The sequence below is a fragment of the Artemia sp. Qi Xiang Cuo genome, chromosome 12 (assembly GCF_049724085.1).
Source record: "Artemia sp. Qi Xiang Cuo chromosome 12, ASM4972408v1, whole genome shotgun sequence".
NCBI classification, from domain to species: Eukaryota; Metazoa; Arthropoda; class Branchiopoda; order Anostraca; family Artemiidae; genus Artemia; species Artemia sp. Qi Xiang Cuo.
The window spans coordinates 18,984,855-19,002,760 of record NC_142805.1 but is presented as its reverse complement, the minus strand read 5'-3'; the positions used below and the strand labels follow the sequence as shown (position 1 = coordinate 19,002,760).

Here is a 17,906-nt window from a genome sequence, read left to right as displayed (position 1 = left end):
AATCCTTCAATATATTGTCTTTAACTTGTGGGAGGGGTATATTATCATTGAGGGGTTAGTCACTGGGATTAATTTTGGTTTCTGTAATTCAATGGTTGGTTTCCAGGTCCATTTCTCAGAAATTATCTCGTAACATTTATGGGATAACAGAGATATGAAATTTCCACACAGAGGGGATAGGATGGATTCCGAGAGATGGTCAAAAGGGATTCGACGCGTGAATCTGCGTCATATAAATAATTGTTGGGATTATCAAATATCATGACTATACAGCCAAATGGTGCATGGGTCCGTAAAGAATGCTATGAGTTAAATTTTTATGATTCTATCTTTTCTTGGTCGAGGGGGTTCTTAGGAGTTATGTCACAATATATCTTAATAACGTACTGGATGACAGGATTCAAAGACGGGATTGCATAGTGAATAATATGGTTTATAGTCGAACACAAAGCGAACTAAAGTAGCTGTAGTTTTCTTAAACGAAGCTGTGATGAAAATTGCCTGGAGTGTATGGTGAGTACTCTTCGTTGGTTGAGGTATGATGAAAATAGATGCTACTCGATTGTATCTGCACTGGACTACGCATTGCAATAATCGATTTCCAATATGTCGATCCAGTTCCTGTAATAAAAACAACGAGGCAGAATCAAACGTTCTTTAAAACAAATGATCATAATATAAAATAAACAATACGATTGGTTACAATAAATGGTTAACGTTGTACTACAAGGTAATATCAAGCATATGACAATGTTAATATGCATATATTATTTTTAACAAACTGGCCTTGTTATTTCTCTTATATAAGAGATTACTTCTCTTAACTTTAAGTAATGTCCCTTATTATTTTCCTCGGTATACTTTATCACACACAATCTAACTTAATCTTTCTCAGCACTCATTTAATTCTATAGCCTATTAGATTTAAAATAACCATTTAAATATAAATTACGCTACATTATTAAGTTTTAGGTCTAATTTTACTACATATTTCATGCCTGCATTGTTCACGGACATCCGTGCTGTTTAAGAAACGCATGTTTCAGCGTCATAACCACAAGGTTTTACGTTAACAACCTTACAATGAGGGAACAAGACATAGCAAGGACGAGTGGAGACATCTATACCCAATCGTTTTCTAATGTCATCCCTATTTCTTGGCTTAGACGTTCTCATGGGGTTCCGGGTTTAACTTCTGCATTTTGGCTGTTTCCCCCGTGTTTCTCTCTTGGTTCTTATTTTCTAGGTCTTAGGATTTCTTCGTAGTTAAAAGTCACTAAGGTTTTTCTGCCCAGGAAAGTTACAAATGAGGAACCTGAACCCAGTTACGAGCACCTCTGAAAATTGGTTGAGAATAATCAGTATCTATCTACATACGTTAATCTCTGGTCTTCATTTATAAATAGGGGGATCTGGGAATCTAATGCTTCTCTTATTTTTGTAAGCCTTATTGTCCCTTTATTCTTTTTTATTTTGGACCATATCGAGGTTTTCATTTCCTCGTTTTCTATATTGGGAATAGTGTACGACAGGTTAAATGCCTTGAAGTTGGTTATTTTGGGACTTATTATATTTGTGCTCGTGGTAATTAACGGCGTTCGAACAGTTGACTCTTTAGTTACAAGTCGACATCCTTGTTTTATGGTTATCGTACCCACATCTTGTAACAGTAATTCTGTGTTGTAACTTGGGTCTATTTTTTCCGTATTATTGTAAAAAGAAAAAGTTCCAACAGTTCCACTTGGTAAAGAATATAACCAAATATCATTTCTAAGGTGTATGAATATCTATCGATTAGTACTTCCTATGACAGCCTCACATGAATTTGGTATTTCTTCCTGTTATGTGTCTTTCAAAAATATATATAACATACAGGATCTAGATTTGACATTATAAATATGTAACGTAAGTTGGCATACTAAGTTTTTGAATAGTACGCACTCTTTTAAGTCTTGTGGATTGGCTAAAGCGTATTTTCGTCTATCTTGATCAACAAGCAAATACTCTGCTTCAGGTGTGATAGTCATGAATGAATTTGTCTTCTTTATGTTAGCGGGGAAGGTCGAAATTTTGTACAAGTCGTAAACGGATTGTTGGTTTATCAATGGAATTGTTACTACTGCAAATAAGTGTTCATTTATTTCCGTGATGTGGACTTTTAATTTGGTATAGTAAAGAAATAAATTTGATACTTCTGGCTCTACCGGTAAATGTAAACCAAACGTTAGGTGCGTTTTTATTTCGTCTAACATACTTTTTAGGTTAGAAGGATCTACTAGGTCGTAAGACAAAGTTCCTCCGATCAGGGCAAATAATGCAAACTCGAACTTACTAGCATCAGTCGCCAGATTTAGTAGTGACATGGTAATTGTATCGAGTGATACCCTGGTAAGGCTCGCGTCTATCACCACGCGGTCCACTTCGTTTCTTAAATAATTCATTACGTTTATAGTTTTTGAGATTCTCTTAGATATCATCTCAATTTTATCTCTCTGGTAATTTGCTACACTGGCTTGTATCTCCTGAACATATAATGTTACTTTCGTGGAAGTATTCAACTTTTTTACCTTGTCCCTCAGGCTGTTTAGGTTTTCCTCTGTTGCCAAACCGAAAAGGTTGGAGGTGAGCTCTCCGATAATGAGAATCAGGCCTGTAGACATACAGTATTTAGTTCTTCGAAAGAATACTTCGAAAATCTTCGTGGTACTTGGTTTTAATTTTTGTATTTCCGTATTGAATAATTCAAATAAGGCTTGTAGTCTTTGTTTCTTTTGCGTGTGCGGCTGCTGAAGTCGGTTTTGATTTCCCTATTTCTTTAACTACTATATGGTCTGATTCGCCGTCAGACTCTTCGGAACTGGTTTCCGATGATTCTGTATTATAAGTTTTAGAAGTTACACCTCGCATTTTTGAGGTATCACCTCCCCTTCCTTTGTAAATTTCTACTCCTCTGGAAGAAGAAGGTTTATTCTCTAAGTCCTCGCTTTGTGTATTCAATTCGGGAAATTTAAAAAATTCTTGACAGCTTTGAGAGGAATCAAGAGTTTTTACGGGTTTCCTCCACTGTCTAAATGCAATGTCTTCAGGGGGATGGAGCACCGTTTGCGGTATTATTCCTTTCAATAAAGTGCATTGATTAGGCTTGATCTAGGGCACAGTTATATCATGATATTGTCATTGCTGGTCACTCTGGGGAGTTTGATTTTTAGGAAATGTACTTTCTCTCGTTTGTATTGGGAAATTGATTAAATCCATAGCTTCTCACAGATTTGTTTTAGTTGAGTCCTTGGGAGGAGTTTTCTTTACAGTAATACCCGGGGTTTCTACAGCTCTGTTCAATACTTCCTGCAATGACAGAGGCCTTTCTATTGGTATTGCAGGGGAAACCATGTCGTCTGGAAATATTTTGGGGGGACAAGGGGTCGAAATTCTATCAGGGAGAATTTGGTTTTTCGGAGATATCGTATAATCTAATTCTCCTGCGCTCTCCGATGATGAACTTTTTGGATATGTTGGCGTTTTTATTCTTACTGGTATTAGGGATTTTTTCTTGGGGATAAATAGATTTTTCATAGTTAAAAATTCTTCAAAGTTTTCCTCATAGCTCTCATCCTCGAAATAGTCTTGCTTGAAATTAAAGGGTTTTAGCTCTGCCAATCTTGATTTAGGGGGCTCATTTTCTGCATCTGCCGAATCAGTAGAGGAGGGACGTGATACCCATCTCTCTGGAAATTTGGCTCTTTTATCCGGCTAACATGCGCTTTGTATGTTCTTCCACTATCGGGGTTCACCATTTTAAAAGTAAAATCGTTATCGTACTTTTTGACTATTCTGTACGGTCCAGAATATTTGTTGGAAAGTTTTTTGCCTTCCGTCTTTGCCTCGTTCTTTAGGTAGACACAATCTCCTATTTTGAAATCTATGCTCCCCTTGACTTTGGGTTGGTTTCTTAGCTCTTGGTTTATTTTACATTTTTCCAACTCTTGCCTAACAATCTTATAAGTTTTCCTCGTCCTATTTATGAATTCTTGTTTGTAATCCTCCGAGTTATTGTAATACTGCGAAGATTCAATAATTTCATCATACGGGATTCTAAAATCATGACCAAAAAGTAAATAAAATGGATTGTCTTTAGTTGTTTCTGAATAAGTAGTATTGATTATGTTAGTTAAATAAGGCAAGAATTGATCCCAGTCGTTCTTTCTGTCTTTTGTGTAAATGCTTAATACATTCTAAAATATTTTATGCCTACTTTCTATTTTACCATTAGCTTGTGGGTGATACGGGGATGTCACCAACTTGTTTATATTAAGAAAACTCATTAAGTCTGTTGATACTTTTGAAACAAAATTGCATCCGTTGTCACTTAAAACCTTATTTGGAATGCCAAATTTTAAAAATAATTTCGCTAAAGCTTTACTTGTGGCGTAAGCGCCTTTATTTTTTAATGCTTTTGCAAAAGTAGATCCGGAAAAATGGTCTATATCTGAAAGAATACAAGTGTGGCCTCTGTTGGAAACAGATAAGCGTCCACTGATTCCATATAAGTCAAATGAGACAATATCGAAGGGGAATCTCGCTACCGGGACTCTTGCCATTGGAAGATTAGGATAAGCTGGGGGGTTTTTTCTTAAGTTACACGCTTCGCATGTACTTAAAAATTCTTTAAGTTTTGTTATTCCCGACGGCACGTAAAAATATTTTGTTTTAATTTATGGAAGGTTTTCGTTCCTCCTAAATGTCCACCTATGTCTGAATGAAAATATTCGAATGCAGGTGTTATTAGGTTTTGTGGTAATACAGGTATTATTGAAATTTGGTTTCTATTTGCCTCGGCATTCACGATTTTACATAGTATTTCTTCATCAAGATCATAGTAAAACTTAACTATCCCTTTTCTGAGAGTTTTGAATTTATCCGATCACACATCGTAATTCAAAAAATAATCAATAAGTGCTACACAAATTTCGTCTTTTTTTTGCTTTCTTTTTATATTTTATAAACACAAGTTACAATGGTTATCATTATTTTAATTTACTGTGTCTTTTAATTTGTTTTTATTACATTTATGTTTGCTCTTAGAACTGATAACGTTAACTTCTTTTTCCTCAGCATCCGACAGCATATTTTCTGGGTATCTACTCAATAAGTCATAAGCTGCATTTTGTTTACCTTTTAAATATTCAAATTCGCAATCTAGGTCTTGGATTTTTATAATCCATCTAGCTAGAATTCCCGGGGGGTTTTTAAATGTGCGCAGCTACTGCAAGCTTATATGGTCTGATCGTAGTATAAATTTTCTACCAATTAAATAGTGTCTAAATTTGTCTAAGTGGTGGATTATAGATAATAATTCTAAGTTTGTGGCGGAATAACTACTTTCGCCTTTTGTTAAAGTTCTACTCTAATAGCATATAACTTTTTCTATTTTCTTTTGTTTAGGAGTTCTCTCTAGAGGATTAAGGTTTTCTACCGGGATTATTTGCGAAAGGATAGCGCCAATGCCCTTTGAACTAGCATCGGTTGTGACCACAAATTGTCCGTTTTCAAAATCAGGGAGTGATAATATTGGTTCAGAAGTCAGTGCCTTTTTTAGACAGTCAAGGGAAATTTGAGCTTCCTGGGATCAGGTAACATTTTGGGAGTTCCCTTTAGTTAACTCTGTGAGGGGTTTCGCAATTTGGGCATAATTGCGCACGAATTTTCTAAAGTAGCCAGTGAGGCCTAAAATTTCTCTTAATTCTTTCATAGTTCTAGATGGCTTGAGGTTTTCAACCTATTTTATTTTGTCAGGGTCTGAGGATATTTCTTCTTTCGTTATCATTACTCCTAGAAAATTAATTTTTGGTTGAAGCAAATTTACTTTTTCAAGCCTGCATTAGACGTTGCCTTCTCTGAATTTCTTGAGCACCTTAGGTAATGTTGTTAAGTGTTGTTCAGCGTTATTTCCCGTGCATGTAATATCATCAACAAAACGAAGTCTATTGTTCAATCCCCTTAATAGATGTTACTATGATGAACATAGAGCTCGTGGACTTGTTTTAAGTCATAAGGCTACTCTCAAATGTGTATTAAAACTGAACTCAGTCGTTGAAAACACAGTTTTTTATATAATTTTTTCGGCTAGTTGCATTTGTTGATAACCTTGGGTAAGATCCAAAGAAGTAAAAATTTTATTTTTGCTTGAAATAGAGTCAAGAATTTCATCTATTCTCGGTAAAGGATATTTATCACTAACTACTTGTTTGTTAAGGGCTCTATAATCTACTACATGTCTAAGGTCGCCATTCTTTTTTGGTACCAAGATCACTGGTGCGCTATACGGACTTATACTTGGGCGTATAGTTTCATTTTTTTCTAATTCATGGATTTTATTTTTTAACCACTCTTTGTGCATATATAGTACATAATACGCCTCTCTTGCTACGGGATTACCAGTCGTGAAAAATTAATGTTAATAAAAAGGTATAAACTCGCTTTCATATTCAGATTCGGAAAATACATACTACAATATATATGAAAAATCTCATAAATTTTTTCTTAATTTATAAGTCTGTAATATGATTCATTTTAAATTTGTTTAAAAATTGCGATTTAGTTAGAGGATATTTGTTATTAGAGGTTTTACTACCGTTAACTAGGTTTCTTTTAGAATTTTCCCATGTATTTAAATCATTCTCTGATAAAACTTGGATTTGAACTAAACATGTCCCCTTTTTTATTGTAATTGTATTATTTTCGTGGTTATTAGTTACCCAAATAAAACCTTCTCCTTTGTCGTAAGATATGATCTGTTCTTCGCATAGCAGATTTTCGGGAATTTCATTTGACGGGATCGCGAGCCATATTTCGGATTTGCTATCCACTGGTTCAATCATCTGTGATATTTGAATTTTTTGCATCGCTTTGGGAGGGACTTTTGTTTTCCTTATCGCGAATCCGTAATAGTTCTCTTTATTTTCATTGTCTATTAGATTCATACTGGCGCTATGCTGCGCAATTGTGGCATCTTGCGGCGTCACGTTGGGTTTTACAATGTTTTTGCATAATTCTGCTATTTTGTTGATTTCGTTTGACCTGTACTGTCGCATATCTCTTATTTTTATTTTTGCAGATTCAATACACTTATTATTTAAATTTACTTCATCTCTGCTATGTCTCTCAGAATAATTGAACAAATTTCTGGTTATGCCATGTCCTCCTTGCGAGACATGAGGTTCAAAAGATTGTGACATTATACCGCCAGAAATTATATTTACTGTTACGTTGTCTTCGTAACCTCTGTTACAATTTCTTAAGGTAGAAATTCCTTCCCCTACCTTAGCCGGGTAGACAAGCCTTTCGTCGCTACGTCTAATAATACTCTATTAGACCTTAAAAAATTTCCGCCGATAATGGCTTCATACGGAAAGTTATCGCACATTATAAAATTTGTCGGAAAAATTCTATTATCCCTTTTTTACGTCAAGGCGAATTGAACCTCTTGCATCCAATTTATGCCCTGTCACGCTTGTTAATTTGGGATTATTAAAATTTCTTTGTTGCCTAATATGCGGAGGCGACTTATTAAATACGCATGAGCTTGTGATTTTAGCCGTGGCACCACTATCAATTAAAGCCTTAAAGTAAATGTTTGCTACATAAAAATCATTAAATATAGGTAACTTGTTAATACTATCACTACAAGATGGTACTACTATCGGTTTGGACCTATACAACATTTTAGGTACCCTCTGGGTCCAATTTATGTTTCTGGGGGGCCTGAAATATTCCCCTGAGGGTTCATTTCATGCGTCTTTACCTGCAATAGATATTCAGACATATGAGATTCTGTAGGCATATCTAATTGATTTACATCTGTCTGCCTTTGCCATGTATTATTACGGTAACTTGGATGTCTTGCGTCAGTGCCGCTTGCTGGCGCTAACTGCCAATGCCGTTGATTGCAAAATTTTCATTTCCCGTCGGCCAATTAACTATTTGCCGTCGGCTTGAAAAATTTTCATTTCCCGTCGGCAAATTTTTATGATTTCTATATTCCATTCTCGGATTATATTGGGTTTGGCGAGTATTTGGGTTTTCAAATCGGTAATTAATTTGTCTATTGGAGGTAGGATTGTAGAAATTTGGTTGGTACACGTTGTAAGGTATTGATTGCTGCAATCTTCCCTGGCTGTAGCCTAGTGCACCACTGGCACTAAAATTTGTTCTTCCGAACAAATGGTTGCCATAATTTTGCATACTACTGACAGCAATTCTTGGTGTGCGATTGGGGACATAACAGCACTCCCTCGCGATGTGCCCAGGTCGATTACAAATATAGCATCTTATTATTGTAGGGTTATTTCCATAACTAAATTGTTTGACAGGCTGAAAACGTACTGTTTTCTGCCTAGCGGGCTCTTGCGTTTTATTACTTTGTGGCACTGGGGAGTTATCCCTTGAAAAGAAATTGGGAGACGCCTGATCCCCCTTGAAGGTTAGGCTCGCGTTTGAATCGCCTAGGCTATTTATTTTTGCTGTACTGTGATTAGCCACAATTATATCAACTTAAATCAATCGCTCTACCTCCTGAACTGCAAGATCCAAAGTCTGAATATTTTTGGATACTACCATTCTATATAGTTTTGGGGGTAGCCCTTGCATAAAGGTATTTAGCATGAATTTTTCATACAGTTCTTCTGAACTTTTTCCGTAATTTGCCTATACTGAAATACGTATATTATCAAGATATTCTCTTATGTTTTGTGAGTTGTCAAAGCACACCATTCAGTGTTTTAATTTATTTGTGGAACTGGTTTCGATGAATCTATCTTTAAATGCTGTTAACAATTTGTCAACTGTATTTATTGGCAAGCTGGCGTCATCACCTATAGTATTTTCAATTTTCTTTAGAAAGGTTAAGGCCTGGCCTTTTAATCTTAATAGAAGCATGTCGACTAACGTTTCTAGCTCTGTTTTTGTTAATTCTACGAACTGGGCCAATTGGATATTAAATTCGTTGATATCTGATTGTCCATTGTACTGCAGAATTGATTTTGCTATTTCTATATTTTTTGCAACCAACTTTTGCGCCATTAATAAATCTCTTAATTCTTCTGACATTTTTTTTTGCATTTGAATTAACTCAAAATAAATTTATTATTTTACTTAACCTATTTTGAGGGAGGCTATTATCTCCTATGAGATATTTTAAAGGGTTTTCCTGTAATAGCTTAGCGGTTAGAGGCCTAATCACTTTTTTTCTTTATATGTCTGTATCTTTCCAATAATTAAATTTAAATAACAAAGTTTATAGCCTTTCTTCTTCTATTTAACAGCAGGCGGGCTTTTCAGTAACACTATTTAGCCCTTTTCCTTTTGCTTCACTCTGTGGGCTACAGAGCTACTGGCTTGATTGCCTCATATTTATTAGATATATTCAGATATCTTTCAGCAGATCTTTCGACTCTAGGAGTTCAAATATAAGATGATAGATGTCGATTTCTATACTCTGTGTGCAGGTATAGTTGGCTAGGCTCTTGGCTGATAGTGGGATTTTGTGGTGTTTGAAGTATTTTAACAGTTTAGAAAGCAAGGTATGTTGTGCAGACGTCAGCATATTACATTCAAATAGGCAATGGTCAATTGTTTCATTATTCATATTACAATGCCTGCAAAGAGGGGACAGGGGAATTGAACCACTTGAATTAGAAAGGTTATATGAGAATGCAAGGAAATTTAGTCCATTTGTTCCAGAACGAATTTTATGATAAATTTTAGAAAGATACTTATTGGGAAAGGGGTAAAGGATAGGATTAATCTTATTAAAATTAATATCTGATAGCCTCCATCGGTAAATATCTCTAATTGGGATTGGTCTCCCACTTGGCTGGTCAATATTTATAGCATTTTTTGCTATTTCATCAACCTGATGATTACCACTTATGCCAGAGTGGCTAGGAATGTACTGGAAATAAGTGCTAATGCCACTTGAAGCAAGATTATCAATAATACTGAGACAATGATAAGTGTCAATGTCCAACTTATATTGAGGAGCTGAGGCCAGCAACAAGTCGGAATAAATGATAATATTATTCGAATTTTCAATCAAAGATTGGTTTTGCTTAAGGTGTTCTAATGCCATGATTATGGCATTTAATTCAGCAGACAGCATATTGACAGCATCAAATGTAATATTATGCTTTAAGGCTGTGAACTTACACCTTATAAGTTCTCCAATAGTGCCACTTATAGCTCTAAGGACTGTGCCATATGTAATATTATGATTTAAAGCAGTATACCAATTGCGCCACTTGCTGAAAGCAAGAAAATAAAATGCAGAATTGTGGTAGGTTAGAAATCCTCCAACTATCAGTCTGGGAGAGTGACCTCGCTTCCTCGAGTTATCTTCTCGCCAATTACCTCTAATGTTATGTAGAAATCAGATCCCTGGGAATGTACCTTGGAGACATACAAACTAATTACCTGTCCTGCGACTAGATACAGACATATAAAATAAACACAAGTAGAAGAGCAATAGTTTTATTATGACTTACATATTTAGGTGTACAGCAGTGGTTCACTTCAAATAACAATGACAAAGGCAAGGATAACTTGGCTCTCAAAGATGATGTTGATGGCAATAGAGACAATCCAGAATTGAAACAAAAAACAGTTTTTCTCACTATAGCACACACAAATAAAACTCCTGCGCATTACTAGCTTTTTTCACAATTGGCCCAAGTCCTGTGGAGGGGGCTGCTACTTTGTAATTATGTTTGCAAACTCACTACATTATGTGGACTATTTATCCAATAATTTTGTTTTAAATATTTTGATGATTTCAATGTTCACACTCTCTGATAACTTAGAGTTCCTGCGAAACGTTGTATTTAGTAGTTTTTTTATTACCACTATTCTCGGCGAAATTCAAAACCATCTTCCGTAATTAGCACCGAATTTTGGCTGGAACTAAAAGGCAGTTTTCCTTTTTGGTGATTAAGAATTTAGACTCTTGGGAACGGTATTTGAACTCAATTTGGGGACGTTTAATTTCTGTCGGAATTATCTTTAGAAAAAAGGAATTTTAATTTTCGTATTTTAAATATATCACATTTTACTCACCGTACACCAATTCAGGGTATATATTTCTACATTAGGGGGGGGGGGGGGGTAAAGTTTAAACTTACCTCCCATTTACATCAGAATAAAATTTGCCCCCACTCCCCCCCCCCGAATGTAGAAATATATACCCTGAATTGGCAAATATAGGGGGGCTGAAATTCATTTCTGATAGAAATGATTATTATATTTGTAATCAGCATAAAAAAAGGCATTGAGTGGTATATTCACTTTATGCATAAGTCAATAATATAATTTGGTAGATATTTACCTAGGTGTCTAGCTGGACACAAGCAGGGGTGTCCTGAGGGGGGGGTGGGGGGGGGGCGTGCCACCCTGCATTCTGTAAAATTTTTGCCTTCAGCAAAAATTTTGGCAGAAAATTTGCAAAATTGCCCAAAATTTAGCAAAATTCTTGATGTCTGCAGAAAATTTGGTATAAATCAGGTAGCAGTAAAATTTACAAGATTACCCCCCAATGAAATGAGTCTTGGGATGCCCCTGGACATAAGGAAACATATTAAGAAAACAGGGGGAGAGCCTTAATCTTCACTTCTTTCCTTGTTTTTCTAAGAAATTCATGAATTTCTTAGGACCTATATATTCACAGTATAGCCTATATACCTCCACCCCCCAATGTGCAAATAGCCTATATGCCTAGAATTGCATCCTCAAGCTAAATATAACATCCATTTAAATCACAAATGAACTTTACTCCCATATTAGCCATATGGTGAATGTCTGTCATAAATCAAGTAGCCTGAATCATTGCAAGGGGGGGTTTATTGTCCCAAAAGCAACCATGATTCGTGGAAAGAGTATAGAATAATGAATATATTGGTATGGCTTTTATTTATCTATTATGGTTTCAGAATCTTCAACAGTTTATCTCTTAGCCTGACAATCACCATAGCTTAGACCTATTTCAAAAAATCATTTGTAAATTCATTGTCATTACTTGGAAAAGAATTCTCATTTCTTAAAACTCTGTTACACCTTAGTTCAAAAAAAATTATCTTTTAACCTATGGTCCTTGCTGAGCATATAATGTACGAAGCTACTTTCGGTAGACTTCCTATACTCTATTTGAAGAATAGGCCTACAAACATCGTGTCTGAATATTTGAATATTGCTCAAGAAACTATAAATAAGATTGAAGATAGCGCATTCTCTCGATCAGCTCTGTTTTAATTTAGCGTTAAAGGGCTGGGCACACGTGGCTGATTTCGGGAACTGATTTCAGCATCAGTGGACAAACGATAGAGGTAAGAAAAATTTGTTGAAAGAAAAATTTATTATACGAGATTTTCAAAACAAAAATTTATGGACACAAATATTCAACTGGATTTTATTAATAGTTACATGATTAATCTCAGCTTAGTTCTCAGCTCAGTATCGGGGTCTTTCACCACAGACATTTCTGGCTGATTATTTATTTGTATCCCTATTTTTTTTTTGATGATCGTGATGAAAATCGGCGCTGATTTTGTAAATCGGTGCCGAAAACTAGAAAACTTTTCAAGCTCAAATCGACGCCGATTTCTTTTCAAATCGGCGCTGATTTAGAAATCAGCTACATTTGCCCAGCCCTTAAAGGGAGAAAACTTATTTTAATGTCCTAATCAGGCCGAATAACTTTACTTTAAGTTCTTGTTTAATGTTTGCTAGTCTTATTTGTTCTTTTCAAGAAACAGTATTTTGTAAATCAAAGAAAAACTTCAAAAAAAGTTGTCAATGAAAAGTAAAGAGTCATATGACAAACTAACAATTGTTTAGCCCTTCATTTCCCGTGTTATGTACAGTTGGTCAATTAATGGCAAGACCGATAAAAACTCAATGCCAGCATATACGGGGTAGGTTCTGAAGCATTTATTTTCTTATGGACCCTGATTAGCTTCTCATTATAACGCCACAGGGTCAATTTCAGCTAGAAAAGACAAATGAAGATAGGAATTTTTAACAAATTTTCTAAAGGCCGCAGAAACAGAATTGTTGATTAAAAAAAATAAAAAAATAGAACTTACGCCCAAGTCACACTTAAGTCACAATTGTTGATGCAAGATAAAACTATATACAGGTACAAAACTCATCATGTATCTTGTGTGCAGTTTGATGGCTCGGGTGATGTTGAATTTTTAAGGCTTTTTTCCTCATGAAAGTAGTGATTAAGATAATTAAATTTTTTAAGTAGAAAAGATAGAATTATTGAACTGTTGTTTTCATATCTGTGTTCTGAACTGGAAAGAAATATGAACAGATAGTGAAAGAGAAAATGCCTAGAAACAAATTAGCGTCAATATGATGTCTTAAGATCAAGTTCTAGCCATTTCAAAATCCACCTTCCACAGCAAAAATGGCATATCAAAATCAGCGAAAATATGGATCATTTGCAAATATTTGTTTTTTCGTCAATAGAAGTGACTTTCTGTTGCTCTGGGCACAAATATTTGCGGCAACTAATTTATGTAAGCTCGGAAACCTTTACATATTGTGGAAATATAATATTAATAAAATTAGGCATAATGTTTGCCCTATGGGAGATACACATAGACTGCCTTTGTTGGCACATATTTTTCCCTTGATAAAGTTAAATCTACCGTAAATAAACTAAAAAACAAAAAAACAGATGCACCAGGCGGCATCAAATCAGAGCTACTTAAAACAAAGGGCTCTGCAATGATGCTGTGACTACAGTTAGTATTCAACATGATTTAGCACACTGAAGTTAAACCGTCAGATTGGAAGAAAGAAATTATTATGTCAGTGTTCAGGCACAAGGGCAGCAAGAGGGAAAGCAACTACCGTGGTATTACCCTAATGTCTATTCCTAGAATGCTGTTGCTAAAACGTGCAATAAATTTATTGCATGCTTTGCGCCACTCCAAAAAGCCAGATTTATACGAGGAAGATCGAAAACCAAGCAGATACACGCGGTCAGGCAGATCGTTGAGAAGACGCTGGAATTCAACGAAAAAACATATATCTTTCATTGAATTTTTCTGCCTTTGATAATGCGGACAGACGATCCCTGGGACTAATCCTAAAATCTGTTCGGCTACATGCAAAGAGAGTCAGCCTCCTCAAAGAAATTCGTAAACACAGAAAGTCCCGTCCTGGTCAAAGGGAAGCTTTCTTCTTCTGTCCCTATAAACAACTATGTACGACAAAGATGCGCCGCTGCACCTGAGCTATTTAACAGCTTAATCGACCATATCCTGAATGAGACACAACGTGCCCAACCTTTTTGCATTAGTTACGCCTAGAGGAATCTCTCTGATGTACAATTTCATGGACGATACAGCCATTCTTGATCTACTTAAGCCTGCACTTGAGACACTCTTCTCCACTGTCTCTAGAGCTGGGTAGCAGAAAAACTGAAAGAAAACAAAGATAGTGTCAATAGACAAGTCCGTCTAACCACCCTTAACTTCTGAGATTAACAGCCAAACTGTCAATGTGGTAATACAATTCACATATCTCGGATAGTCAAATCCTCAAATGGCACACTTGACGCATGAATCTCAGCCAGATCAACCAAAGCAAACTCTGTGTTTGGACGACTTCCTCAAACTAAAATTATTCGCCAAACCAAAGCTTGAAATTACAAAAACACAGTCTCAAGTATCATACCATACTCTTTTGAGACGGAGCCAATAACTCAGATGCAACTACGAAAACTCGACACCATTCCAACTAGACACCTGCATCTTTTTGAAGGCTTCACAAGACCGGAAACACTGAGATCCTGACAGCCTTAAAGCTGGAAGACCTCTCTACCCAAGCAGAAGTCTATTCCTTGAGGCAGTGCGGCCACATAATCTGCCTCTCGCTATATACCCCTGAAAGAATCATCTCGTATTTCAATCCATTGGAAAATGGCTGGTGGCATCCTCGAGGGAGCCCACTCTCCAGGTGGGTCATGTAATAAACCAATGCCTCCTCAGCAGAAGTATCAACGCCAATAAGGCCCAGGCCCTAGCTCTGGATAGAGCCACCTGGAGAAGACTGACGGCGCTTTCAACTAGTTCCCTCTGCACTGGTGCCCCTGCTGAGCAAGAGCGTCAAGTTAAGTAATTCAAGATATTTATAAAAAGGGATCTCACATTTAACGTATTTAAAATTACTCTTGAACTTCAAAACATGTATAAAATGTAATAGAAACTGTAATAAAAAGCCGTTCTGTTGCTTAAACGAAGAAGTTACACATGTTTTATTTTTAGAGGATTTTACTAAATTGTCATTTCAATAAAAATTGACAATTGTCCGGTACCTAAACCCAATGGTCAAAGATTTTGGTACGACCTGTTTTTCTATAACACTGAAAATATATCTAAGATTTGACAACTTTTGAATATCCAATAGCTTGGCCAAGAACACGAATATCCGGTTGAAAAACACCTTCTTGCAGAATTTGGGGGTGGTATCTTGCCCTAAAGTTCTTTCAGTTATTTATGCAGCTTCTAACATTTGATATTGTCCTAAAACCTTCATAATTTTTAAACAACAGAAGGAAACATCTTTGAAAACTGCAATTTTCAGTAATGAATATACCTAGGTGAATCCAGGGCGTCAAAACTATTTTCATTTCGATGTCCTTGGCATTTTAAGGATAGCAACCGTGTTCATATCACTTCTTTATCCCAGAAAATAAACAAAAATCACTGAATCATCAGTCAGTCTGGCAGCAACAACTAGCATAGAAGTTCTCCAAAAGTTTACCTACCTGGGAAACACGATTTCTTCAGATGGCTCCCTTCTCCCCGAGCTACAAGCATGGCTATCCAAGGCGTCTTCTGCCATGGGTAGGTTGAACCGTCACCTTTGGCGATAACCGAATATCAGTCATTCAAGCAAACTTCGAATTTTCAACACCCTCGTTGGTTCTGTGATGCTTTATGGAGCTGACACTTGGCAATTATCAGTCGTAACCCTAATGGCCATCGATAGATTCCAGTCGAACAGTCTGAGAAGGATAAAAGGTCTACGGTGGGTCGACTTCGTGAGCAACGAAAAGCTGCTGCATCTCACCAAACAGTCCGGTTTTTCTACCCAAGCAACCGAGCGTACCTTACGGTGGTTCGGACATCTACTTCGAATGCACCCGCACTTACCCGCAAAGACGATCTTCGACTTTGACCCTATCAAAGCCGGTTGGAAGCGACCTCGCAGCCGACCAAAAAAACGGTGGTCCGACAGCTTATCCAAGTTTCTAGCGATGTCAAATGTCAGACCAAGTGAAGCGCAAACCCTTGCAATGAACCAAAGTGGATGGAGGAGGCAGACGTAACTTTCTACGCCGAGTAGCACCCGGCATGAGACTTAAGTTTAAGTCTAAAGGTCTTCTTTAATATTATGCTTTTTGTAATTTCTTAATAGTTTTTAGGCAATTCTGTCTGCTTTTTGCTGTTCATTTTTTAACCAACATAGCGAACTAGTAAGAGCCTGTCGGACGGAAGGCATGAAAAAAGATAAAAAAAAACCGTAGCACATGCTCTTGCGAGGACTAGAGAAGAAAACATACACCAAATCCCCCCCCCCCCTCCCAAAAAAAAAAAATCCTGAAATTTTCACCTCGGTCTCCAAGTCGTGGGACAAAACAGAGTACAAATGAAAATATAAAAAATTAGTCACTTATTAATGAAACCTGATTGCATGGAGTCGATGAAAATTTTTTACTTACCTTCGGGTATAAAGAAGGTAAAGAAACATAAATTATTGTGAGAATCAGAAATATCTTAACGCTTCATATGTCATTTTCGCCGAGATCTCATTTGCCCGCTGTACAAAATTACGCTATTGTTTCCAGATTAGTGATTAGATAGGAATTACTGACATCTTATAACAAGTATTTTTTAAACGAATTTTACCAATAATGTATCCCTTAAAAATATCCAAAAATCCTCCTCGCTAAAAAATTGATGGTGTTTAACTATAAGCTTAATGATAGTAGTTAATGTTCACACTGCTTCTATATTCCACAAAATAAAAAATAATATAAGTAAATCACTTTATTAATAGTAAAAAAGGAAAATTAGCACATTTACAAAACTAATTTACAGAGGCACTAAAAAGTTGAAAACTCAAAACTGATCATTTCTAGATTTCCGAGTTTTGAATCACGATAACAAACAAGCTTTAATTCAGATTAGCCTGAAATACCATAGAGAAACAAAAGATTACCAACAACAAGCATCAGTCAAATTTCTATGAACAAAAATGTGTTCTTAAGCACGTTGTCACCGAGGGGGTGGCTTTAGACCTGACCCTTCCATTTGTCAAGTAATTTAACTTTTCCAAAGTCTCATCTTCCATGAAAACCCAGGTGCTTAACTTTTATATTGCATATAAATAAGGTGCAGTTTAGAAATGGACGAGTGTCTGAGTGATGGCAGATGTGTTCTTAAGTGCCATAATCTTCGAGTTGACACCAAACAGAACGAAACACTTATTGTATTTTCTTACATACATTAGTTTACGTAGGTTTAACGGTTCAACTATTGTCATGATTGTTAATTAATACGACTTTTCTAATATAAATTATAGCTAGTGTTTTCAGAAGTCAATCTAACTCAAGTCCAATATTTGATTTTTCAAATTTTAGCGTCAAATTACTGTATTGAAACTCAAGTTTTCTTGATTACATTAACAAGGACAGTTCTTAAAAATAAGGATCGAGGCTTAAAGTCAATAAAAGCTTTGTTTCTTTCAAACACAGATAATGTTTCAAAACAGATATTGACTAAGTCCATTCTAAAACGCACTAAGCAGAATTTTCTATAATCAAACACATAAGAAAGCAATAC

General features: G+C 36.0%; 2 protein-coding genes across 2 annotated transcripts in view; one reads left to right on the top strand and one right to left on the bottom strand.

Annotated features, from left to right (window-relative positions):
• The window catches only part of LOC148945866 (surfeit locus protein 6 homolog), a 28,442-nt gene extending 16,215 nt beyond the window's left edge, over positions 1 to 12,227 (bottom strand). Inside the window, exon 1 of the mRNA XM_089097828.1 lies at positions 12,128 to 12,227. The gene's annotated coding sequence lies outside the window, so the exon portion shown is untranslated. The remainder of the gene's footprint in view (positions 1 to 12,127) is intronic.
• Positions 12,228 to 15,991: 3,764 nt separating this feature from the next.
• On the top strand, positions 15,992 to 16,390 carry LOC148945865 (uncharacterized). The gene has a single exon (XM_089097535.1). The coding sequence runs from the start codon at positions 15,992 to 15,994 to the stop codon at positions 16,388 to 16,390; it is 399 nt and encodes a 132-aa protein (XP_088953661.1).
• Positions 16,391 to 17,906: the final 1,516 nt, after the last annotated feature.

Bases quoted from the DNA above. Each gene is read 5' to 3' on its own strand.
- LOC148945865 (XM_089097535.1), top strand. From the start codon at position 15,992: ATGCTTTATGGAGCTGACACTTGGCAATTATCAGTCGTAACCCTAATG.